General features: G+C 34.3%; 1 protein-coding gene across 10 annotated transcripts in view; it reads right to left on the bottom strand.

Annotated features, from left to right (window-relative positions):
• Positions 1-26,406, bottom strand: part of rut (adenylate cyclase rutabaga) — a 318,097-nt gene that overhangs the window by 31,679 nt on the left and 260,012 nt on the right. For 5 of the 10 annotated variants that reach the window (XM_073972872.1, XM_073972874.1, XM_073972875.1 and 2 more), the window contains exons 7-11: positions 23,953-24,221; positions 15,855-15,966; positions 15,657-15,784; positions 15,287-15,590; positions 14,990-15,220 (exon numbers count right to left, since the gene is read on the bottom strand). In XM_073972872.1, the coding sequence (XP_073828973.1) occupies positions 14,990-15,220; positions 15,287-15,590; positions 15,657-15,784; positions 15,855-15,966; positions 23,953-24,221 (1,044 nt within the window). Of the gene's footprint in view, positions 1-1,525; positions 1,667-14,989; positions 15,221-15,286; positions 15,591-15,656; positions 15,785-15,854; positions 15,967-23,952; positions 24,222-26,406 lie in introns of all 10 variants that reach the window. The other 5 variants (XM_073972869.1, XM_073972871.1, XM_073972873.1 and 2 more) reach the window with 2 other exon arrangements.

The following is a 26,406-nucleotide window of genomic DNA, read 5'->3' as shown; positions in this document are numbered from 1 at the left end:
ATGTTCCAAATGCCAGCCTTGAAAATACCGGAAATCGAAAAGTACCATTCTATTGAGGCTATATGAAAGGACGGACCTATACCGACAATTCTCTGCGTGAATATTTTATAGACCAAATACCAAACCTTTGAAAATGCCAAAGGGTGGTAACGATCAAAAGCTGTAACTTTACCGACAATTCTTTGAAGGAATGTTTTTTTACCAATATTTTGCCGTTATCGTTGGCGAAAATTAAAAATACTGAAAATCGGTGGTACCGTTCTATTGCAGCTACATATATATTAAAAGCGTGGTTCAGTATATACCTTCTATGGGGGCTGTAACAAAACGTGGGTCAGTATTGACCTTTCTGTACTGGAATTTTGGATACCCCAATCCCAGCTATTTCGGTAGGATAAAGCTTTAAAAATGTCGAAAGCTAAAGCTTTAAAAATGTCGAAAATCAGGATGTATCGAATGAACATCCTAGATGTTATAGAAAATTCTGTACCATATTATAAAGCTCTATTTTAGATATTGCGAGCTGAATCCTAATATCAACTGACAGGCAGACGTATTTATGCATATACTTTATAGGGTCACTGACGAATATTTCGATGTGTTACAAATGCATTGACAAAGTTTATATACTCTCCACCTTATGGTGGGCAGGGAAATTCGGGAAGGATAGGGAAGTTCGTACATATGTGCACCGAAATTTGCTAAATTGTTCTAAAATTAGCAGGTTTAGGTATTTTATAAACGTTTAGCGCTGGAATTCTGAATTTCTACATTAGGGTCACTGTTGATGTGTAGGAAATTATCTACCGTGTCATAACCCACCAAAAAACGCATTATAAATGTCCTTACCAAGCCATTACTTTGTCGCGAGATATAATTAGTTGTTTTTTACTACTACTAAAAGTCGTAAGTACTTATTTTAGTGGCCAAAAAATAAATATATTTCTTGGCCCTTGTTTATATAATAGTTTAGTAAGGACATTTGTATTGGGTTTCATTGCTTGTAAGCCACACTTATTTAAAGAATGATATGAAGAAATTTGTAATGTTAATAAAAAATACCAAATATTGGAAAAAATCGCAGTTAGTATTTCGAAGCATTTTTTTCTAGAACATGAAAAATTATAAACCAGCATTTTAAAAAGCCGAAACTCATTTCAAAACTTCGATTAGAAGAAAAAAGTCAAAACGAAATTAATATGTAAAAACGAGAACGAAACGAAAAACAGTTTGTCATGAGATTGAACTTTAACCAAAAACGCAAAAAAATCGAATTGAAAAAGAAATAGAAAAGACATCCGAAAACATTTCCAGTGAAAGAGCAAATGAAATTCAAAGAGTAACAAACGAAAGGAACAAACCACCTAAACCAAAGAATAAAACATTTCCGAACATGTGATTTGTTTTTTTTTTTTTGCAAAATACAAAACATTTGTTAAAAAGAAGACGACATATTGATTAATAGGTTTTGGGGTTTCTTTTTTTTTTTGGTTTTTGATTTAAAGTTGCTTGAAATAAATCTCACTTTAAGTTTATTTTGATTTTGATTAAGTCTATGAATGCGACTAATCGTATTTGCTGTGGAATTGGAAGTTGTTCCTACTTGTATGGTAACACCGCCACCTGGTGGTGTTGGAGCATGTAAGATTTTTTGTAGTCGTATCACCTAAAGAAAAAAATATAAAAAATAGAACAACAACAAAAAGAAAAAAACAACGTACAACATAAAATCAAAGAAAAATAAATATTTACAACAAAATTCAAATGGTAGTAATTATGACAAAAATTTTGGTTTTCATAGTTTTGAGTTCCACATGTTTTGGTGTTTGTATGGAATTTGGAAAAAAATCACAGAGAAGAGAGGGTATTTACATAAAAAAGAAAACATAAATGATAGTTGATTTTTTAAATAGGAATAGAAGAAAGAAAATCAAATATGAGGACTAGAATCAGAAAGACTTGATAGTTAGAAGAGATGATAGTCTAGATTGGGAAAATATATAAGGTTTTTCTTTATACTACACTTTTATATGTACTTCTACTATTTTAAACTCAAATATGAACGCTAACAATAATTTATAAAAAATATATATTTTATATATTCTGTTTTTACTAATATTTAAATGATTTGTTTTTAATATTTTATAGAAAATTAAAAAAAAAATTTTCTATTGGTGTGCTTTGAAAAAAAAAAAATCAGAGGGAAAGAGGGTTGTTAAAAAATTGTATGTCCATTTTTAGACATTTTTCAAGAGGAAGAAAAACCATTCCTTGGAATACAACAAGTAAAAACGATTTGCCGACAGCACTTTCATCCATTGATAATATCGTATCTAATACCGGCTACACAGATTTTGTGGCCCCTTTTAGAAGTATGTACTTGCCGACAAAAAATTATATGTATATTTGTTTTGAAGCTCAAAAGTGTTGCTGAGGATGTACATAAAGAAATGGAGCCCAATATAGTCCATTTTGAAAGTGGATCTTATTTTGTGAGTCATTTCTTGCGATAGAAATTGTGCCCACCAGTCATTTCAGTTGGTCACCGTATAAATTTTGGACTACTATGTCAGGAAGGACACAAAGAGTAGCATCGGTGTAATTTTCCAAAGGATCTTCGAACAGATCCTAAACTTCACCTTAACAAAAATGTGGGAGAGGTACCCTAAGGAGAATAAGGATATGAACCAATTCTGAAGTAAAGTTACAATTGGACAAAATATTAGGAGATCTAAAGTTTCTACGGTTGTTCCGTTCAACAGGTATAACGTGACCAAATTGGTTCATCCGTTTGAGAGTTATCGTGCGCTCCACCCTGCCTGACAGACAGACTGCACAGCACAGCGTTCAGTCAGAAGAGGTAAACGCAACCATATTGATAAGTTGGCAAATGAAGCATAAAAGGCAGCAAACATTGGTAACTCCCGTACAGTATTCGGGCTCACCAAAGGATTGGTAAACCGTAATATGCCGCTTCAACACCTCGTAAAGGATGAGTCAGCAAATAAACAACATTATCTCAAGGATACGACCAATAACGCCAAGCTTAACCGAAGTCTCCGATGCCAGTGGGTGCTCGTGTTTGGGCCCTAAAAATACCATCCCTTTAATTTTTGTGCAAAGTGTTGCATTTAATTTAGAGAGAGTAGGCTACAGTGGCGCAAACAGCTATGTTTTACATAAAGGAAATTTGTCCCAATATTTTCAATTTGTGAGTAGAGTAAGACAAGGCCACATTATCTCGCCTATCTTATTTTTGCTTGTCATCGAGTACGTACTATCTACAACTCCGTTTGATCGAAAGGTATGACGATTAGATAACACACTTTTAAATTATTTGGCTTATGCTGATGACATTTACGGTCAAACAGAGCCAGACATTTACGGTCAAACAGTGCCAGAGACCTAACACAATCTGTCACAAACGTCCAAGATAACCGGAAAGACATAACCTATAAATAAATTCAGGAAAAACCAAATACATAAATATTAAGTTCAACACCGAACAACATATACACGCAGGAGGTCAAAGCTATGTGTCAGTTGATCAATTTTGTTCCCTGGAAAGTTTTTTGGATCCGGATGGTGATACAGACGTAGATTTAGAAGCAAAATTAGTAAAGCTATAGCAGCTTTTGGAATGCTGACTCAAATTCGGCAAAAACAAAAACAGCTTAAACCTATGAACAATGCTCAGAATATTCGAATCCACAGTCAAATCTGTCTTGTTGTATGGAAGTACCACACGTGGAAAGTCATAAATGGCGCTAGGAAACAATTACAAGTTTTCGTTAATCGCTGCCTTCGCTGGATTCTGTGTATATATTGGCCGCGGGTAACTATATGAAGGCGTGGACCTAAACCGACGAATTTCACACGGAAAGTTTTATTCCCCAAATGGAGACTAAATACTAAATTTCAGAAGACTAAATACCATTTCGGTGGACTATTATGGTCACAACCTTCAAAATACCGCAAATTGGGAAGTACCGTCCTATGGGGCTATATGAAGACGTGGATTATACCCATACATTTAGAGGGAAATATTGAAGACTAAATTTCAAATTTCTGCCCTTTCGAAAGATTATTGTGGCCATAACCTTCAAAATACCGAAAATCAGGAGGTACCGTTCTATGGGGGCTATATTAAGGCATGGACCTACATATTTCTGGGAGAAAGTTTTATACAAACAACTAAATACCAAATTTCAGCCATTTCGAATATTGAGGCCACAACCATACCGAAAATCGGGAGGTTCCGTTCTACGTCGGCTATATGAAGGCGTGGACCTATACCGACAAATTTCATATGGAAACTTTTCTACCCCAAATGAAGACTAAATACCAAATTGCAGCCACTTCGGTGGAATATTGAGGCCACAACTTTCAAAATACCGCAAATCGAGAGGTACAGTTCTATGGGGGCTATACATTTCGCTGTGATAATGAAGCTAAACTTTAAAAATACCGAAAATCGGGTGGTACCGTTCTATGGGGGTTATATGAAAGCGTGGACGTATACCGACATATACCAAATTTCAGCCATTTTGGTGTGAATACCGAAAATCGGGAGGTGCCGCTGTATCAAAACGTGAACCGATATAGTCCATTTGCAATACCAAACACCCTAGGAGTATTAGAAACTTCTTTACCAAATAACAAAGCTCTATCTTTAAAATTTCGAGCTGTATCTTGATTTCAACAGACGGACGGACAGACGGACAGAATTTTACCCTGATCAAGAATATATATACTTTATAGATAAATTTAATTATACCCTCCATATTATGGTGGAGGGTATACAAATTGCAAACGTTCATAAACTGATACCTTAAAAGAACACTCGGCACTTACATTAGGGTTATGACTTTTTTTCTCCTTTTTCTCCAAAATCAGTTATTGTAGCAAGAATGAATGAACTTTTGGCTATTAATGCCAAAAATAATTTATTTATTAACTTATATGATACATGGAATAATGTTATGTATGATATAAAATGATATATATGTTATGATATGGTGATAAAATTGGTGAAAAACAAAAGCTTATGTCATTTTGGTTATGTCGTGTGGTTTTAAAGCTTTTTTTGAGCCATATATGTGCTTAAAGTGACTTCAAATTTTTTTCAAAAAAGCTCATATATGAAAACTTTTAAAGCTTTTTCAACTTATAATTAAGATTTTATCTAATCTTAGGCAAAAGTTCATTAAAATATGGTACAGGGATCATCAATCAAAATTAGCCTTACACTGGAATCCTCAAGACCACCAAAGACCAGAACGGCCACGAAAGGCTTGGATAAGAATATATATATATATATATATATATATATATATATATATATATATATATAAAATAGAAAAATGTTTGTTTGTTTGTTTGAAATTTATAGACTCAAAAACCGCTGAACCGATCTTGCTGAAATTTTCAGGGTATATTACTACATCGCCTGAAAGTAACATAGGCTATAAAAAGTTTTGAAATTCCGCTCTGATCCGGAGATATAGCATCAGAATCGGAGGTACCTCCAAAAAATTTAAATTTTGTATGCAAATATCTATAGAACGGTTACAGATACAAACTCCAAATTTGAAATGTGTGATGGATTTTAGCCTAAAAATAAATGTGCCCAAATATATCGAAATCGGTCCAGATTTGGATATAGCTCCCATATATATTTTCGTCCGATTTCAAGTATTTGATTTACCAAACACGCTATATATGTCCGATTTCCATGAAATTTGGAATGTGTGACTAAATTTGTCGTAGAAATGAGTATGCCAAATTATGTTGAAATCGGTTCAGATTTGGATATAGGTCCTATATATATATTTTCGGCCGATTTCATGTATTTGATGCACCCAGCCCACTATGTATGTCCAATTTCAATGAAATTTGGAATGTGTGACTAAATTTGTTGTAGAAATGAGTATGCAAAATTATATTGAAATCGGTTCAGATTTGGATATAGCTTCTATATATATTTTCGGCCGATTTCATGTATTTGATGCACCCAACCCACTATGTATGTCCAATTTCAATGAAATTTGGAATGTGTGACTACATTTATTGTAGAAATGAGTATGCCAAATTATATTGAAATCGGTTCAGATTTGGATATAGCTCCTACATATCTATTTTCGGCCGATTTCATGTATTTGATGCACCCAACCCACTATGTATGTCCAATTTCAATGAAATTTTGAATGTGTGACTAAATTTGTTGTAGAAATGAGTATGCCAAATTATACTGAAATCGGTTCAGATTCGGATATAGCTCCTATATATATTTTCGGCCGATTTCATATATTTGATGCACCCAACCCACTATGTATGTCCAATTTCAACGAAATTTGGAATGTGTGACTAAATTTGTTGTAGAAATGAGTATGCCAAATTATGTTGAAATGGGTTCAGATTTGGATATAGCTCCTATATATATTTTCGGCCGATTTCATGTATTTGATGCACCCAACCCACTATGTATGTCCAATTTCAATGAAATTTGGAATGTGTGACTAAATTTGTTGTAGAAATGAGTATGCCAAATTATATTGAAATCGGTTCTGATTTGGATATAGCTCCTATATATATTTTCGGCCGATTTCATGTATTTGATGCCCCAAAGACGCTATGTATGGACAATGTGTAACTAAATTTGGTGTAGAAATAATTATTGAAATCGGTGTTGATTTGACTATAGCTCCCATATTTATTTCAATGAAATTTGTGCGGTATCTATATCTATAAAAGAGGAAAATGTTTGTACGTTTGTTTGTTTGAAGTTTATGGACTCAAAAACCGCTGAACCGATCTTCCTGAAACTTTTAGAGTATATTACCACATGGCCTGAAAGTGTCACAGGCTATATAATTCTTAAAAATTCCGCCCCGATCTGAAGATATAGCCTCAGGATCGAAAAGTACCTCCAAAAAATGTAGACTTTGTATGCTGATATCTAACGAACGATTATCGATACAGTCTTCAAATTTGGAATGTGTGACGGAATTGGGTCTAAAAATAAATTTGCCAAAGTAATTTGAAATCGGCTCAGATTTAGATATATATTTTCGGCCGATTTAATGCATTTGATGCATAAAACACGTTTTGTATGCCGAATTCCAATGAAATTTGGAATGAGTGACGGAATTTATTGTAGAAATAAATGTTCCAAACAATTTTGAAATCGGTTCAGATTGGGATATAGCTCCCATATACATATATTTTCGGCCGATTTCATGTATTTTCTACACCGAACACGCCATGTATGTTCAATTTTGACGAAATTTGGAATCTTTGACGAATTGATCCTAGAAATTAGTTTGCCAAATTATAATGAAATCGGATCAGATTTGGATATATGTACCTCCAATACATATTTTTGGCCGATTTCATGTATTTTATGCAATAAACACCTTATGTATGTCCAATTTCAATGAAATTTGAAATATGTGGCGGAAATTGATCTACAAAAAAAAAAATTGTTAAATTATATTGAAATCGGTTCAGATTAACATATAGCTCCCATATATATTTTCGGCTGATTTCATGTATTTGATGCACCAAACACGCTATGTAAGCCCACTTTCTATGAAATTTGGAATATGTGGCGGAAATTGGTCTACAAAACAAATTGGTAAATTATATTGAAAGAATTTCAGTCAATAGAATTTCAGGAAATGCACGAACGTACAAATACATTGATACTGTGGCAACTGAAGACGACGCGGTTACCTATCCAGTTGAATTCCTAAATTCGTTGGATCTTCCAGGCTTTCCACCACATAATGTAGTGCTAAAAGTTGGTGTTCCTATTATTTTATTAAGAAACATAGACCGACCTCGCCTATGCAATGGTACAGTAAAAAACTACATAACTATTTAATTGAGGCAACGATTATTACTGGGAAGTATATAGGTTCAGATGTACTGCTGTTGCTAATAGCAACAGAAACGCCCTTCAATTTTTAAAGATTGCAGTTTCCTGTACGTTTGGCATTTGCAATGACTATAAATAAATCCCAAGGACAGAATCTTCGTGTATGCGGCCTAAATTTAGCATGTTCTTGCTTTTCTCATGGTCAGCTCTACGTTGTATGTTCACGTGTTGGTAGACCGGCCGATTTGTTGTTTACGCCCCTGAAGGAAAAACAAAAACATTGTATATCCTGAAGCATTACAATAAATACTTTACTTTAAATTTTTGAATTTGATTTCTTTCTGATTTCAAAAAATCCGTAAAATTTTAAATGCATATCAATCTAAAGGGGTAGTGAAGCGCACCGGGTTCAGCTAGTATATATATATATATCAAAATCTGGACAAAAAAATAAACATCCTTAATTTGCATTCTAATAGTATAATAAATGCGGTCTGTACTTTGATTACAAAAAAAACTTTGACAGATGGAAGGTCTGATATGCATAAATCGACGTAGAACAAAGGTCCTATTTCGTTTCTTGTGCATGTCACATACAAATTCTCAAGGACCAAAGTATTACTCTTTACCGTAGTGTGCTGTAGAGTATTGAATGTCATTGTAATCAAGACCTAGTACCACATGTTGTAAAATATTCAAAACACTCCATAGAGGTTCCCTTGACTATTCTTGAGCGATTTTTTTTTTTTTTTTTTTTAACTAGGGAGATACCAGAAATATAAACATCTACGAACTTGATTTAAAACAATTGATGTCATTCTAGTAATATTAAAAACAAATCATTTAAAAACCTATATAATTTTTTCTATTAAATATTAAAATATTAAAAATTTAATTTTATTTACAAAAAGCAACTACTCACAAATAATATAATTAACTATTAAAATTTATGTAAATATTTTACTGTTTATTTTTTATTAACACAACATCTAATGTTACAAATCCCGTTAAAAATTTAATTTAAATTTAAAATTTAATTTAATATAAATTTAATTTACTGTTAGTTGCAACTTGCAACATATGTCTGTCATATTATATTATTATAAATAATAAGGCACATTTTAGATTTTTTACCCCTTTGCAATTGTTTGTTTTTTTATTCTTTTCAGAATTTTATATTATTGCAACACTTTTTGATTTTTGTTATATATAATTTTGTTTTTAGTTTTCTGAACACAATTCTTGGTACTAGAGTCAGATTGTTAATTAAAAATTGGTCAATCCCACGATTATTATTCCATAACTTCAAACTATCGAAAAACTTCAAAGCAAAATTCGATAGCAATTATTGCATCGGTAGACGTTATAAATTTACAGGCTTAAAGAAGACTATCAATGAGGACGCCCCAACCAGAATAAGCGAAGACTGTCACATTTCGTCAGACATAACCATCGTGTCACCTGGTCTGACAAATGACGTCACCTTGAAACCCGTCATTTCTTTTGGATCAGACCATCTCGCCATAATTGTCTCCATCAGCAGTCTGCCCGCTTTTATCACCTCTGAACGTCCCACTTTCGATAATCTTAAGAGAGCTAATAATTGGCCTAGTTTCAGAGGGTTCACTAATTACCGCTTAAGAGATCTGCCCAAATCTTCTGATGTTCGGGTAGTAGAGAGGACGTTCGCTGCTGCAGCCGCCCGCCGTATAGCTACTATTCGAATGTCCAGCAGATTTTTTGGATTAGCAAATGTGCTTTATGGGCTTCTCAAGGCCAGTGACAACAGATTCAGGGAGCTGAGAATGGAAGTTAACAAGTTGGTCGTTGAACATAAGCGAAACAAGTGACCAAATCCTCTGAAGAATTGCAACATTGGAGCCGGAATAAGTGAATTGTGGTCAACGGTTAAGTCACTCTTGAACCCTGGAATAAGGAATATTGGACCTCAGTCACGTTTGGTGACGTTATGCTGATTTATCCGAAGAGATGCGCAAGTTATTTTTATCTACATTTTTGTATGATTTTTAAGACTTCGTCTTATCGGGCTATTAGGTCTACGTTTATCAATGAAAAATAAAGACTATTTATTTCATTTTTCTACCCGACGTTTCGTTGGGATTTTCCAACATCTTCAGGGGTAATTTTTTATTAATAAATAATCTTTCGTAAGTTTTACATTTAAATTTAGTCAATTGGAGGTTATAAAAAAAACAACACAACAAATAAAATAAAAATAAATGCAAAAATAATTAAAATGTATAAGAAGAAAAGACAAAATTTTTTAGTTTTTCATCGAAAAAAAATTAAAAATTTTTTTAAAAGCTACATGAATGATTTTTGGTACACGGCTTGAAAAAAAATTCCCATTCTCAAATCTGTTCGAGATACTAATTTCGGTTATTGCGCGCAAAAGTTATGGCGGTTTCAATTTTGATAATAAGAAAAAAATCTTTAAAAATCACTACTCATTATATTGAGAAAAACTGTTAACTAATGGCTTCCTACGTACTATATGATTACTGAGGTGCTATAACATTAGTAAAAATTTTGTAAATTTTCGCGGAAAATAAGAAAGAATTAAAAAAAATTGTAGTTTGCAATATGTTTTAATAGAATTCAAGCTGTTTATGCATCCTAAAAATATTTTAAAAATATGTGCGTAATGTAAACATCACGAGTATTCAAATGAAACCAAAACTTTACAAATCTATTTAGCGGTTCGCATATTATAACAAAAACAAAAATTATATTGAGCAAATTCAAAAAAGAAAAAAATATTTTTCAAATTTATTTTATGAAATAGTTGAAGAAAATATAGGAAAAACAGGTTGGAGTTCTTTATCTATTTTAGGTAAAATTCACGCGAAAAGGCACATTTATTATTGTAATCACTTCAGTACACACGCTTACACCTTGAGGAAGATATGGAAGACCTTCAAATAAATGATGGGTTCCCTTAAATAGGGAATAATTTTGAAGGAAAACTGTATCAGGTAATATACATTTTAAAATGCGTGAAAATAGCGAAATCCTCAAAATTAGTTGATGCGCATGCGGTTTCCCGATACAAGGAATTGTTTTCTTTTCGTTTGTATACTTTTAACAAGATTTACTTTGGCGGCTGCGATGTAGCATCGTCTACAGTTTAGTGTGCCAAAAACTGTATAATGCTCATAATTTGCACAAAGTGCATACACTTTTTATGCGCATCCGATTTCACTATCAACCGTGAAAAAATACATCGATCTAAACATATTTCAATAAAATCCATCAAGAACCGTGGATGTAGCATCACACAGTATTTTTTGGATAAATCGGATACAGCTCCCATGCCACTAAATTTTTTAAGCCGCTGTTTTCGCACAAACGCGAGTGATGATTCAGTTTCTTCATTGAAATGGAAACGATCCACATAAAACGCGAATTAGTCAGCAATATTTTGAAAAACATTTTTCGCAAATTTTTCCATTTTTGCAGTAGCCATTTCCGCCGTTCTAGTAGATGGATTTTTACGATCTGTGATTCATATGATCCGGATCGTCGAAAAACTAAAATATCGCGGGGTACCAGCACACTCAAAACGATATTGTAAATACAGTACCCAAAAAATAGGTTTTTTAGAAAAAATATCGCACTAAATTTTGGCCTTTGGCAGTAGATTACTCTGCTGCTGTGTGGGCTACATACTCAATATACATATCAGATTATGCGAAATCGCGAGTTCTTTAATCCTATTATTGGTTTTTCGAAATATCCGAATGCGCGTCCCAGTTACATAAAAAATACAAAAAACACCTGAAATCCGGCTTCAAAATGTCAGCATCCATAAAACGTGGATGCAGTGGAAATTTTGAAAAGTGATACATTAGAAGTGTAATCTTCATTTTGTATACTCCTACTTTTACTTTGGACAGATGTCCGTCATTTGAATGGTTTAATCAGAAATCGAATAGCAACGTAAAAAACCAGTTTGGCTTCAACGTGTTTTTACCTATGTTTTTTCCTTTACGCGGTCGTAACTACCACGTAAATTAAATTTTTTTGCTAAATTTTTGAGCTTTGTACAAAAACATCTAAATTAATCCAGCAATAGTCATAGTTACTGGTAAACTACAATAGTTCGCGTATTATAATAGTGCAAACCTTGGCTTCATGGAAACTAAAAAATTTTGACTTTTCCTCATAAATGTAAATATCACAGTAGTCTTAATACTAAAAATCACAGAAGTTAGAATACGACTCTCTACAGTTTGTCGAGCACCTCGGAAATGACGGAGTGAACAGAAAAGTACTACGTTGCATTTGATCTCTTCCTGTCGTGGAGGAACCATCACAATTTACAAAGGATGATGTTGCGAATATCATCAGGAAAGCCGACTCATCCAAACCGTTGGGTCCCGATGGTATCTCCATGGCAATGCTGAAACAGCTGGATAAGTCGGGAGTTGAGTATCTCAGCAAACTTATCAACCTGTCGATCCCGAAGTCTGGAAAATGTGCAGGTTGCTCTCGCTATTGAAGCCAGGCGAGGATGCCAGCAAAGGTGAATCGTGCTGGCCGATGCTTTTGACGCCCATAGCAAAGACTGCTGAGGATTTCCTCCTTCCCTAGCGTCAGACATAGCTATCCAGTTGCCGATCATCAGCATGGGTTCTGTAAGCAGCACATCACGATAATAGCGCTTCACGCCATCTCCACTCCATATTGGTTGATGACATAACCAGAGAACCCAGTGCGATAGGGCCGTGCTGGTTCACACTCATCTTATCAAAAGCCTATGGTACGACCAAACACTCCACACTGTTTGAGGACATTGAGCAGAATATTATCCGGCCAAGTTTGAAAGGTAAGATGATCAATTATATGTGTGAATGCCAGTCTTACGTGGAATTCAGGAACAAGAAATCCAAGCCCCGTAGAGTAAAACAGGGAATTCCCCAGGGTGGGGTCATATCTCCGGAAATCTTTAAGATCTACTTTTCGTATATTCCACCCCATATCGATGGGTGGAGATCGTAACGTATGCCAATGATTGTACGATATTGGCTTCAGATACCTTTCCTAATGTCATTTCTGAAAGACTGAATTCCCATTTGACTCATCTTACCACTTTTTTTCATGCGAGTAATATGCAAATACCACATGGGCTACAGAGGTGAGCACTGTTTTGTATTACATGGTCGAACGTAGCATGCTACAGCTATCTGCGACAAGCTGAGTTGTAGGAACAAGTTCCTCAAATCTCTAGCCGGCAGCAGATAAAGAAACCTTGTTGACCACTTATTACACGTTAGGTCGGTCTGTGCGGCGCCAGTGTGGTCCGTGAATATAAGTACAACGCTATGGAAAAATTTTCAAACCTGTCAGAGTGCCACACTAAGATGTTGAACAGGGTGCCTCCTTATGTCCTTAGTGGACCATCTACATGAGAAAGGCAAAGGTTCTTCTAGTAAAGTAAAGCAACACAATGACATGCTTTCTTTGCAGTCGTTTCTCGGGGGTTGCCTTGAGATACAACCTAAACACCATATGGTAGATATGACCCCCGACCCTGACATGTCAGGAGGGATCTTCATGATCTAGAAAGAAATGTTCAGCGCTACAAGAGAAAAATCCTAGATTAACCTATCAACCAGAGTACGAGTAGTTTTGGCTGAACAACGCTCGGGATGGTGCAGTCATTTAAATTCGTATAGGTCAAAGATCGATGACATCGTGCAAAACATCTACCCAGCAGGCGGCACATGCCCGCACGACACACACACTGCACATTTTTAACTGCTCTGCCTAATCTACTCAACTAACTCCAATAGCTTTGTGGTCATAGCCAATCGAAACAGCCAGATTCCTAGAACTGGAGATAGACATAGAGCCAGATTAAGAAGAGAAACGAACTGACAAACATACTGTTACAACAGCAACAACAAGGTTGTAACCAAACTATCTATGCTGTACTGAGATTTTGCGATTTAAAATACAAAAAAAAAATGAACAGTTCAATAGAACATAGTTCTGACAATGGAAACTATAAGTCCAGCAGATTGCTTTAAATATGCAGTGACTATGAAACCTTTTCAGCACAGAAGATAATCACAGCCATCAAAATAAAAACGAAAATTTTTACTAAGCTGTACATAGTTTCTTCTTAACTATTTATGTTGTGCCTTCAAATACAAATTTATGGGGGACTTCCAATACATTTAAATAACAATACCCTGATTCTGAATACCAGAATTGTGTTCAGTTAGGTTAGTTTAATTGTTTATGGAATTTAAGATCACAGTTCAACATCTCTATTTATATCATAACTTAATCAGAGATGACGAAAATTCATTTTTTAATTAGTTATTAATTATCTTGGAACAAATTCAAAACATAATTAGCACACCATAGAACACTTACCGCATCCTGTAATAAAGGAAAATATTACAACAGTAACACAACATAAAACCACAACGTACAAAAGTAATAGGAGAGATACAAAGAAAGAAAGAAGAGAAGAAAGAAATAAAAATTTAAAATAAAATTGTAATTTTTGGTAACGGAGAGGAATTTTCAAAAAACCAAATTAATAGAATTAATGAGTGTTAAGATTGGAAGAGGTGTCATTTTGGAAGAGGTGTGTCAGAAGCCATACAGAATAACCAATAGAACAAAGGGAAAGGTGAAGGGGGATAAGCGTAGCCAATTTTGTTTATCGAAAATAAGAAGAAGCCACCGAAAAGAAAAGGAAAAAAACGGAAAGAACTGAATTAATAAAAGCTAATTGCTGTGTAATGTGTTAAAGTTCTGTATGTTTTTTGTTTGTTTTTAAGGCTAAACGCAACTGCATTGACTAATACATTTGTTTTTAAATTTGTTTAAAAGTGGTTAGTATTTTATTTATATAAATTTAAAGTGCATGCAAATAAAATTCTCTTTTTTTCATAAATTGATTATCAAACTACATTCTATTTTGCAATAAACTATATATTTCATTGTTTATATGATTTCAAATATCTTTGAAATATTGCTTTCTTACAAATAATCGTTGGTAAAGTAAAGGGTTAGTATTATGTTCGGGGGCAAAAGCTGTGCAGAAAAACCAAAATTTGCTTTTAAACTTACCTTTCGTGATCCCTTTTCCAATTGACCATCGCCGCCACTTGTGCTGCCACGGCCGCCAGCATTTCCTCCCGTAGAGGGAAATGATCCTGTGGCAATATTGGAAAATGGTACCGGTTCGGAAAATTTAATGGTATGCAATAATTGCATAACCACATTCGAGACATTGCGAAATGAAAGTTTTCGACGAGATCCAATTGCGGAACGTACACCCAAGGTGTTGAGCATTAAGGGCTAAAAAGTTTAAAACAAAAAAAAAAAACATTAAAAATAATTAAAGAATTGTTTCTCCTCTCTTACCTTTCGCCTGTGGGGTGGTGGTACAATAAAATATGTATCCACACCATGATCCCGTAAATATGAGGAACGCTGATCACCATGACCAGCCTCAACTTCATATTCACCCGACAATGCATCTAAGGTGGCCCGGGTTACATGAACCCTACCCGGTTCACCGCCTGATTCCATGTGATTGGCCAATGTAACATCATTGGACCATACATCAAATTGCCATTTTCTTAGGCCCAATACACCGCACAATACACGGCCGGTGTGAATGCCAACACGCATATTTAACATAACATCGGTGGCTTCAACCACAGACCTATATAAGTATTTACATTCATTATTAATTAAACATTTCCAAATCCAAAAGTTGAGCATAACTTACGCTATAGCATCTATCATATCTAAACCCATTTCTACTGTACATTTGGCATGATCTTTTCGTGGTTCTGGCAAACCCGAAACACAATAATAACAATCTCCCAAGATTTTAATGCGCAAACAATGGTTGTCCTGAAACCAAAAAATGTGACGTTTATGTTAGAAGTGGTAGGGAAAAGTTGCCGGTCTTTGTGATACTTACATGCGCCAACTGATCAAATCTTCCAAAAAGTTCATTTAACAGTCTTACCAATTCCTGTGCACTACACTGCGATGATAGCACCGTAAAACCCACAATATCGGCAAATAAAATGCTGAAAAGATGGAAAGTTTTTTTAAATTTAAAATTTTTAGTTTTATATTTTTAGTTTTAAATTTTTATTTTTTTTTTTTTTTATAAAATTATAAATAAAATTTCTAAGTTTTAACTTTTTTATATTTGTTGGCGTTTTTTATTGTTGGACTGCAGAATTTTACATCTTTGTGTTTATTTCAGCTTGAGTCCATATTTTGTTGTATTCAAATATTTGAATAACAACAAAATGTTTAACAGTGGATATGAAATTGATTAGTTGCGGGCGGAGGGTAGGGAATACTATAGTTTCAGTTGTCACCAAACAACTTCATAAGTTCCCTTTTCCGCCGACTCTGTATCGATAAACAAGTCAACACGCCCATCCAGCAAATTAAACAAAATGAAAAATTTGCTGTGTGGCCCTAAAGCTGATTACCCTACAATTTGAGTCGAACTAATATTTTATATATTTTTTAATATTCTATTTTTTTAATATTTTGTTTTAAATTTTTATTTTTTAATTTTTTTATATTTTATATTTAATTTTTATTTATATTTTATTTTTTATTTAAAATTGTTTTTTTATTTTATTAATTTACAATATTTACTTTTTTTAAAGCAAACATTTTTTACTTCAATTTTTTAGGTTGCAATTTTTATTTTAAAATTTTAATGTTTGAATTTTATACTTTAATTTAAAATATTTAATTTTAAATTTTTATATTTGAGTTGTTAATGTTTAATTTTAAGTTTTTTTTAAGTTCATTTTTTATGTTTTATTTTAAATTTTTATTTATATTTTTTAATTTGAAATGTTTAATTTCTTTTTATTTTTAATTTAATATATTTAGTTTTTAAAATTTATTATTAAATTTAAAATTTCTATTTTATACCCTCCATCATAATATGGAGTATAATGAAATTTGTCATTCCGTTTGTAACACATCAAAATATTCATCGGAGACCCTATAAAGTATATATATTCTTGATCAGGGTAAAATTCTAAGTGACCATGCCCGTCAATTCGCCCAACCTTCCGTCTGTTGAAATCAAGATAGAGTTTGCAATTTTTAAAGTAGAGCTTTGTAATTTGGTATAGAAGTGTCTATACTCCTAGGATGTTTGGTATTGCAAATGGGCTATATCGGTCCACGTTTTCATATAGCCCACATAGAACGGTACCACTTTGAACGGTACATGTTGGTCTTCATTTGGGGTATTAAACGTTCCATAGGAAATTTTGAAGGTTGTGGCCTCAATTTTCCTCTGAAATATTTGGTATTTAGTCTTTGAAGGTTACCACAATGTTTTACCGAAATTGCTGAAATTAGGTATTTATACAGCCTTCTTCATAAACGAAAGGAAACTTATTGGTCCATTTTACTTCAACACAACATATAGTTGTTATTTATTAGGTTTTTTAATTTAATTTTAATTTTTAGTTCTTCATTCAAATAATAAAATTTTACTTTTTTAATTTTTAATATATTGTTTTTTTAATATTTTGTTTTAAATTTTTAACTTTAATTTTAATTTTTTTATTTTTTTTTAATTATTTTTTATTTAAAATTGTAAAATTCTATTTTTAATTTACAATATTTTATTTTTTTAATTTTAAATTTAGATTATCGAATATGCCCGATGAACTGATGAATAATTACCAGCGGAACGATCGTAGTTTATTGGACTTTGAGCTAGTTGAGCCAAAACTACTCTAGTTTATTGTAGTAGTTGACACTCTTTAGTTGCGATAGATGGAGGATGTTTCCCGAGGACCGAATTCAAACGACAGTTGCTTATGGTTTCTGGTAGGCCAGGTATGAAAATTGCTGAAAAATACAACCCTGCAGCCATGGCTTAAAACGTCAAGTGGCACGGTACAATAGTTAGCCCCTTTTACAAAAACATATGGAATTTAGAACTTCGTTGGACGTTGGTGAGATACTCGACTCACGGCTCATCCAGCTGTTTCAGCATTACCATGGAGATTCCATGAGGGCCCAATGTTTTGTAAAATTTAGAGTTTCTGATGGTGGTTCGCCGTTGTGGAACAAAAGCATCCAGAGCAGGCATTTCTAGGATATTCTACTCCCGAAACAGAAATATGATACAGAAATACACAGCCCCTGGCCAGAACACGTCAGTCATGTCTGATAAACTCGTTGATCTAGAGGTTCGCGTTTGTGTGCAAAAGTACAATCTCTCTCTAGATCCAAACGCGCCTGGATGGGGGAAGCGTTTCCACAAGATAACAGATAACACCCAAGAAGGTACTGCATCGAAGGAATCCAAGGCTTTCGATCGATCAAGAACCACCATAATAGAATATGTGGTAAAATATTCAAGTCGGTCGGAACAAAATTATATAGCTCAAAAACTGCAGTACATCAAAATATTAAATTGTTGAACAACATGCTTTGAGAAATCAATCAATCACAGCCGGTTACCACGCCCGAGGGCGGCCCAATGGTATTTTTTAGATATTTTACTCGCAAAAGGTAAAATTTCCTGAATTGGCCCCTTCTCAGAAATAGTGTCGGCATCTATTTCTAACTACGTCCTTGACACATCACGTGATTAAATATAAAGTTGGGTAATCTAGTTCCTAGTTCACTGTGCTAGATACAAAACGTATGAGTAACGCCATAAAATCTAACCTGTGATCTTACGTATACGCAGTTTATTCATACAAATGATGTGGACCATTGGCACAACGTAGTGAATTTGATAGTTCCATATAGTTCATTTGGCAGAACTCTAGTTAAATACCATATTTTAAGATATCACCCATCACATGGTCAACCCATCTCACTTTTGCTTGACCTTTCCAAAAGCAAAAAACACACATTAAAATCCCACTAATCGACGAATTCTGTGTCTTATTTTGACAATATAAATAAATCCACGTGATAAATAGATCACTAATCCATCACTCGTTTTCTTTGTTTTGATAGTCATTCACAAAAACATAAACTATACAGCGATCACCTAGACGTATCAGTATTTATGTTATGGACAACTGTGCAACAATCATACGCAGCATGAAATCGTAACGTAGAACCCGTAGAAGAACACGCACTTATAAAAATAAACAGAATTGAATATATCTTGTATAATTTATAACAATTAAAACATTTGAACATTGTTTTATCATCTGATATCATGATCTGATAGATATTATTCAAACAATATTTGTATTCAATTAATTTCAATACAAGTTCAATAACATAATTATCAATTTGATATATTTTAAATACAATTCAAAACACAGTATTCACACATATCTAGATATATTTAAAAATCAATTGTGGTCAGTGTATAGAAAAAGGCCTTCATATTTTTGCTGTAATTTACCAGACACAATTGAAATCTTATTTGTATAATAATTAAGGCAGATAGCGTTAATGTATGTGTATATCTTGGAGAATGTGGATGTTATTAGTTGTGTTTTTTTTTTTTTTTTGGTACGGGAAATCGCTAGTCGCTACTCACTTGGAAATGACCAGATACGAATCATCTTAAAGAAAAACCGCAATTCTTAAAGAAAAACGATAAAAACGTTGGCAAAACCGTAATGGGATGGCTTCGTACAAAATCGGCATATTACGTCTAAGTGAAGTGCGATGAACAAAAAACGGAACAGATATACTACTGTCTGTCTGATGCTCCACCATATATTTTGGCAACACTAACTCCCAAGTACGAGGACTTATTAATTATGACGAATTATATTATCCATATCATGCATGTTTGAAATTTTGATTTGTAGATTTTGCCATATTCTGTACTTTCATGATAAGAGCCACAACTTTATCTCAGCGAGTAAATCAACATTTCATAGGTTAGCTGGTTATGACCCTGAAAAATTATTATTTTTTTCACTGTCCATGATTGTGGGCAAAACAGGGAGACAGGAATCTGTTTTTACAGAGTTTTATTTAACTTGTTTGGTGTCCGTTTAGTTCAAATCTAGTGACTCACTTTTAACACAGTTGCAGTTTTCTAATTTGAATGACAATACATAAATATGAAACAAAAACCAATATAGGTAAATTTTTTCCTATAGCCCCATATAGCGATAGATTTCAGGTGTTTTGAGGATTTTGTCTTCATTTTTAGTCCGAATTTGCTGTAACTTGGCATTTGGAGTTCCCAATTGTACAGAAACTCCCCCACCCATAATTGTCGACATGGGTCAGATTTTGGTGTATCCCCTTTATAACGGAACCACTCGATTTCAGGCAATTTAAAGTTTTTATCTACATTTTCTGCCTAAATTGATTGTAATTTAGTTATGGACTTCTCCGTGGTCAAAAAATGTATTTACTAAAAACATAAAAGTAAAAAATAATTAAAAAATGAAGTTTCATTGTTTTATTTATAAATGCACTTAAAACTGGAAAATAATTTGTTGCTTAGCCTCAATAAGTATATTCTTCCTCATGATGGAATCTCTCAAATAAACGCTTGCATTTAAAGGATAAACAACAATTTTTTTTCTAGTTTTAAGTGCATTTATAAATAAAACATTGATACTAAGTATTTTAATTATTTTTTATTGTCTTTTATCAAGTGCTATTGTCCGTATAATTTTATATTTCCATAATTTAAAAATTACAAACCCTGCTATTGATAGTCTAGCCGTTGCAGAAACCTGAAATTCCATACTAAATGTTTACAGACGGATATATCAAACAAATTGAAATGCATCAATCAAAAATATTTTCTTTTCAGTTGTCTGTTGGTAAAAAAAGGAACCATTGTGATATACCGACATACATATAAATGAATGTAAAAATATAAACAAAATTCAATTTTAATAATTTAAGAGGGGGTTTTTTGCAACCGAAATAACTATTTTGTTTTTCAAAAAAGTCAGGCTTAATCCCATAGTTGTTGTTTTAATATTTTATTAAAACAACTTTAATTTATTAGTGGGAAAAAATTGGCGATGTTTACCAAGGGGTAAGGCAGGGAAGACTATAGTTTCAGATCTCGCCACAGATCTTCATCAGTTTCCTTGTTTCTTGCTTTTCAACAAGAAACTCTTTATACCCAAGTGTCAATCGCCCGCTCAAATAGATACGTGTGCAATGAAACACTCTGAACGAGAATTTCTTTGGCACTACCTAAACTCGAGCAACTTTACTTGCAAACAAATCCAAATCTTTCCCACTGCTATGCGTTCGTCGATTCTCGACGAAAAAACACATAACTATTATGTTGGTATTGCATACTACAGCAATAAACAACATTTCGACGGTGCCCGCTCTCACATAAATTCTGAATATTTCATGGTGGAGGGTATTAAACCTTCGACCCGGCCGGACTTACCGCTTCCTTACTTGCTTTATGTTCAAAAGTTATGAAAGTGATGGGAAAACGCCGAGACCGCGGCCTTCTTATTATGTTGGTCTTGTATCACGCTACCGTGTCAGAATATGTTAAATTTTCCACTCACACATAATTGTTCCCTGAGGGTATATTAATCTGAAAATTCTAGGCCCAAGACGTAAGTTTGTTAATAGAAAAATGTTGGAGTCCACCCGTTGTCCTGTTTATATTAACATTCTGACTTCCTAACTGCGCCTTTTAAGTAGACATATTCTGGCGACTAAGCGTGTATCTCTTAATAGAAATATTGTGGCATCTAATCGAGTTTCCTTTAACAGGCGAACTCTATCGCCGTTTGGGTTATTATTTCCTAAGAACAATCAGGGACATCTGTCAATAGACTCATTACGGCGTTCAATCGTTGGTCTTCTTTTAGAGAAATTCTGGTTTCCTATCCTGGATCTTCTCAAATACTGTTTGAAAATGCTCCAAAATTTTATGATACTGAAGAGAATTCAAACTATCTTCTGTTTATTTTTTATTTTTAGTTCCGATACCTCAAATAAATGAATTTAGAACAAGTAAGAACGTCGTTAGGTTCGGCCGGGCCGAACTTGTTATACCCTCCACCACAAGTTGTATTGAAGTAATATGGAATAATTATTTTCCCTTTGTGTATGAAGAAGACTTAATACTAAATTTCAGCAATTTCGGTAAAACAATGTGAGGCACCGTTCTATGGGGGCTATTTCAAAACCTCGATCTATACCGACAAATTTCTGACGGAAAGTTTTTAGACTCAAAGAAGACTAAATACCAAATTTACTATATTTCGGTAAGAGTATGTGGCTAAACCTTAAAAAATACCGAAAATCAAGAAGTACGCTTTTATGGGGATATAGGAAGACGTGGACCTAGACTGATAATACTCTTCTGGAATATTTTATAACTCTTGGAAGACTAAATAACGAATTTCGGCCATATCGGTGGGATATTGACGTCACAATCTTCACCGTTCTAAGGGGGCTATATCGAAACGTGGACCTATACCGACGAATTTTAGTCGGAAATGGGGCAATATGAAAGCGTGGACCTGTACAGACAAATTTCTGGCGAACAGTTCTATATCACATTGAAGACTAAATACCAAATTTCAGCCATTTTGGTGGAATATTGAAGCCACAACCTTCAAAATACGGAAAATCGGGAGGTACCTTTCCATGGGGGCTATATGAAGGCGTGGACCTATACCGACAAATTTAAAGGGGAAGTTTGAGTACCCCCTACGAAATCTAAATATCAAATTTAAACCATTTCGGTGGAATATTGAGGCCACAACGTTCAAAATACCGAAAATCGGGAGGTATTGTTCTATGGGGACTATATGAAGGCGTGGACAGATACCGAAAAAGTTCTGGGGGAAAGTTTTATACCACCAACGTAGACTAAGTACCAAATTTCAGCCATTTCGGTGTGATAATGAAGCTAGAACCTTCAAAATACCGAATATCGGGAGGTACCGTTCTACGGGGGCTATATGAAGGCGTGGACCGATACCGACTTAATTCTGGGGGAAAGTTTTTTACCCCTACCCAGTTTGGTAGGATAATGAAGCTAAAACCTTAAAAATACCGAAAATCGGGAGGTACCGTTCTATGGGGGTGGACCGATACCGACTAAATTCTAGGCGAAAGTTGTATACCCCTAAAGAATATAATAATGAAGCTAAAACCTTAAAAATACCAAAAATCGGGAGGTGCCGTTCTATGGGGGCTATATCAAAACGTGGACAGATATATCCCATTTTCAATACCAACCATCCTGCAAGTAATGAAAACTTCTGAACCAAATTTTTATCTTTAAAATTGCGAGCTTTATCTTGATTTCAACAGACAGACAGACGGACGGACAGACGGACGGGATTAAATCGACTTAGAATTTTATGCTGATTAATAATATATATACTTTATAGGGTCTCCGACGAATATTTCGATGTGTTACAAACGGAATGACAAATTTAATTATACCCCCCAACAAAAGTAGCTGGTAGAAATTTGTTATTGTAAAATGTGCCACAAATAGTTTGGCACTGTTTATATTTATTTTCATGGTTGGTTTATTAATTCATATTTGATATATTATGTTTAGAAATAATGAATATATTGAAAATGTATATTATTTGGTATTCAACAATAATAAACACATTGTGGTAAAATAAAACAAACAAATATACATTGTTTATTTTGGAATTTTTTCTAATTCAATGTTTTGTATATATTTATATATACACAAAATAATTCACTGTGCGTGAAAAAGGTCTAAGGTTTCGATTGCCATGTAATATAAAACACATGTTTCCCTAAAACATGTTCAATGTTCAATAGAGTTGGCAATTTCAATGAAGAGATTTACAAAACCTGGTTGGTGTCAATATTACGTTTGAGACATACATAAATTAGTATTCCTTTACTGAAATAGGGAAGTTGTATAGAAACCAGAATATAAAAAAAATTTTCCAACTAAAACCTCAGTGGTTTTATAAAATAATCCTGTGTTATTGGAGTAAAGATGTTAAAGAATGTTCTTAAAGGTCTGTTACAATCGATAATGAATCAATTGCACTTTTCAAATTTTCATATATACTTATAACTTATTTTCTCTTGATACTTACCTTACATTCTCGTGCTTTTGTATGTAAATTCTGTGAAATTGTCCGGCAACCGGTGATAAGATATCATTTTTCATTTGCATCGCAACATGCTGAGGTAGTACCGACAATAAAAGTCTTTCCAATTTCTCATTTTCATCCTGAATTTCGAGACGGGCGGCAATGCAGTTACGTGTATCCAGAAATGCACGACGCTGTGCACGTTCCATCATAATATTAACGACTAGACCGGCGACATTAACACCAATAAACATAACAATGTTAGCAATAAGCTGTAATAAAAAATGAAACACAAAAAATAGACAAATAAAATTTGTAATTAAAAACATACACCTATGATTAAAACAAATATAATTTTTATTATTTTTCTGGGAGAGAGATATTACTTATAAGTCAAAAAATTTGAAATGAATAGTCTGTCCATTAGGTCCGGGCGATTTGTATGAAGGAAAAAACCTTAACGAGCGCGTCCTTGATTTCTGGGATAGTACTGAGCAAAAAATTCTACTAGAGTATATGTCTACTGTAAAAATCGAGCCTATCAATTTTGACTTGAAGTTTTTTATTCACGTTTAATGGATAAATCATTGCTAAATCATTGGGATTTTCGATCCAACACTAAGACGAAAAGTGTACCTAAGACAATAGTTAAGAACTCTCTAGTACATTTCAATACCACTGAAACACTCCTTCAGGCAGTTTTGGCCGTGCACATTTTTCGGAAAATATCGATAAATGACACTGCGCTACAAAAGTTGGCCAGAAAATATTCAAGGGCTCTGATGCAACAAGTCTATCGTGTTGGGGTCAGTAGACAATGAAAATACTTTGGTTCGTTTGGGTGACTTCATTTTATTGTTTTATAACGGTAAAAGTAGTGAAAATTTAAACAGGCATAACTTCTTTTCACAACGGTTCCATGAGGCTTGGATTACTTGTTCGTGTATTCCGCGTACGAATACACATGATTAATTATTCAACGTTTCAAACTTGGCTAGAGTGTAGTCTGCTCGTTGACCTAAACCATTTTTCCACTTTGGTGGGATAATCAACTACCGGCTCATCCAGAGGATTCAGAATAATTATAGATACTACCACTTCTCACTCTAAGGGTGCTAGGCAAATAGTCGATTAAAATAACATGAACACCTATTCTAATAAGTCAGGGTACCGTCGCCAAGTTTAGGTAGAGATTAATGTAGAGCGACCCTCACTCCGAATCGGATAGCAATAGCAAAATAAACTCTACTGTTGTGGAAAACCTCAATAAAGAGGATGAGGATGTCCAGAAGATAGTAGATGAAGTAAGGAAAGTATATCAAAACTTACAACGAAAAGGGTGCAGTTGTCAGGGGCTCAACAACAGAAATTTAAGAAGAATTAGGTGCTACTAAGAGAGGGAGAGCTCCAAAGAAGATCAGTACTACTTCCTCCACATCCTCAGATGGGGCGCCGAGTATAAGATATCATAAAGCAGAGAACGCCGTTAAACCTTTCAAGAAGAAAAATAGCTTACCACCTGGAAATTTTCCGAGTAAACTTAGTCAAGACCCACGTAGAGGAGTCTCTCCCGAGTATTGCTTGGTTAACAAAGTGAGCTAAGACATGAAGATGGTAGGCCGGAACAGAGAATCTTCTGGAATGACATGGGACTTCAAAATGAAATACCGGACCTCCAGAAGAAAAATATGGCCGCGGATTCAGGAACGGAGCTGCCAAGAGCTGCCGGATAGGGACTTGAGGAGCATGTTCCTACATCTTATCTGCTCGCAGGTAGCTGTGGCATGAGAGGACAATGTGAACATGCTGTCGAATGGGACGCCTAGAATCCTGCAGTAGTTGGTTGTCGGAATTCATCTACCATCGACCATGACCATGTGGTGAATATGGTGGCTGTAGATTTAGTGGCGGACATTTGCATATTCCTAGTGTGAACAAAAGTGGTACGATCAGTCAAAGAAGAGTACAACCTTTCACAAATGATATCATGGAAAGTACCTGACGCCTAGATCGTACAATAATACACATACGTTACGATCTCAATGCTGCTTGGAGGGGTTAGAATACAGGAGAGATAGAGTTTATACAGTTCATAAGATATCACCCCACCTTCGGGAACTCCCTGTTTCACTCTACGGTGCTTGGACTTCTTCATAAGTTGAGAGCCACCAACACTGTTCTATCGCACGGCTTATTCTCGACGGCTTATATCGACTGATATGTGTGGGGATGACGTTCATCCCTATTATAGTGCTGTGCTACTTACGGAACTTGTACTGATGATCGGCAGCTGGATAGCTGTTTTAACGGCAAAGCCTCGAGGGTCTCGGCATTTACGATTACCTGTGCTGTCACAATTGTCTGACTTCTCTAGAGGAAACGATGTTGGTGGCTAGCGATGGTGAGATACTCAAATCCGGACCCATCCAGGTGTTTCAATATTACCATAGAGATTCC

Source organism: Musca autumnalis, unplaced genomic scaffold (assembly GCF_047663935.1).
Source record: "Musca autumnalis isolate F117 unplaced genomic scaffold, ASM4766393v1 scaffold_3, whole genome shotgun sequence".
Lineage (NCBI taxonomy): Eukaryota > Metazoa > Arthropoda > Insecta > Diptera > Muscidae > Musca > Musca autumnalis.
The sequence above is the reverse complement of the archived record's forward strand: the minus strand, read 5'-3'. Positions and strand labels throughout refer to the sequence as shown.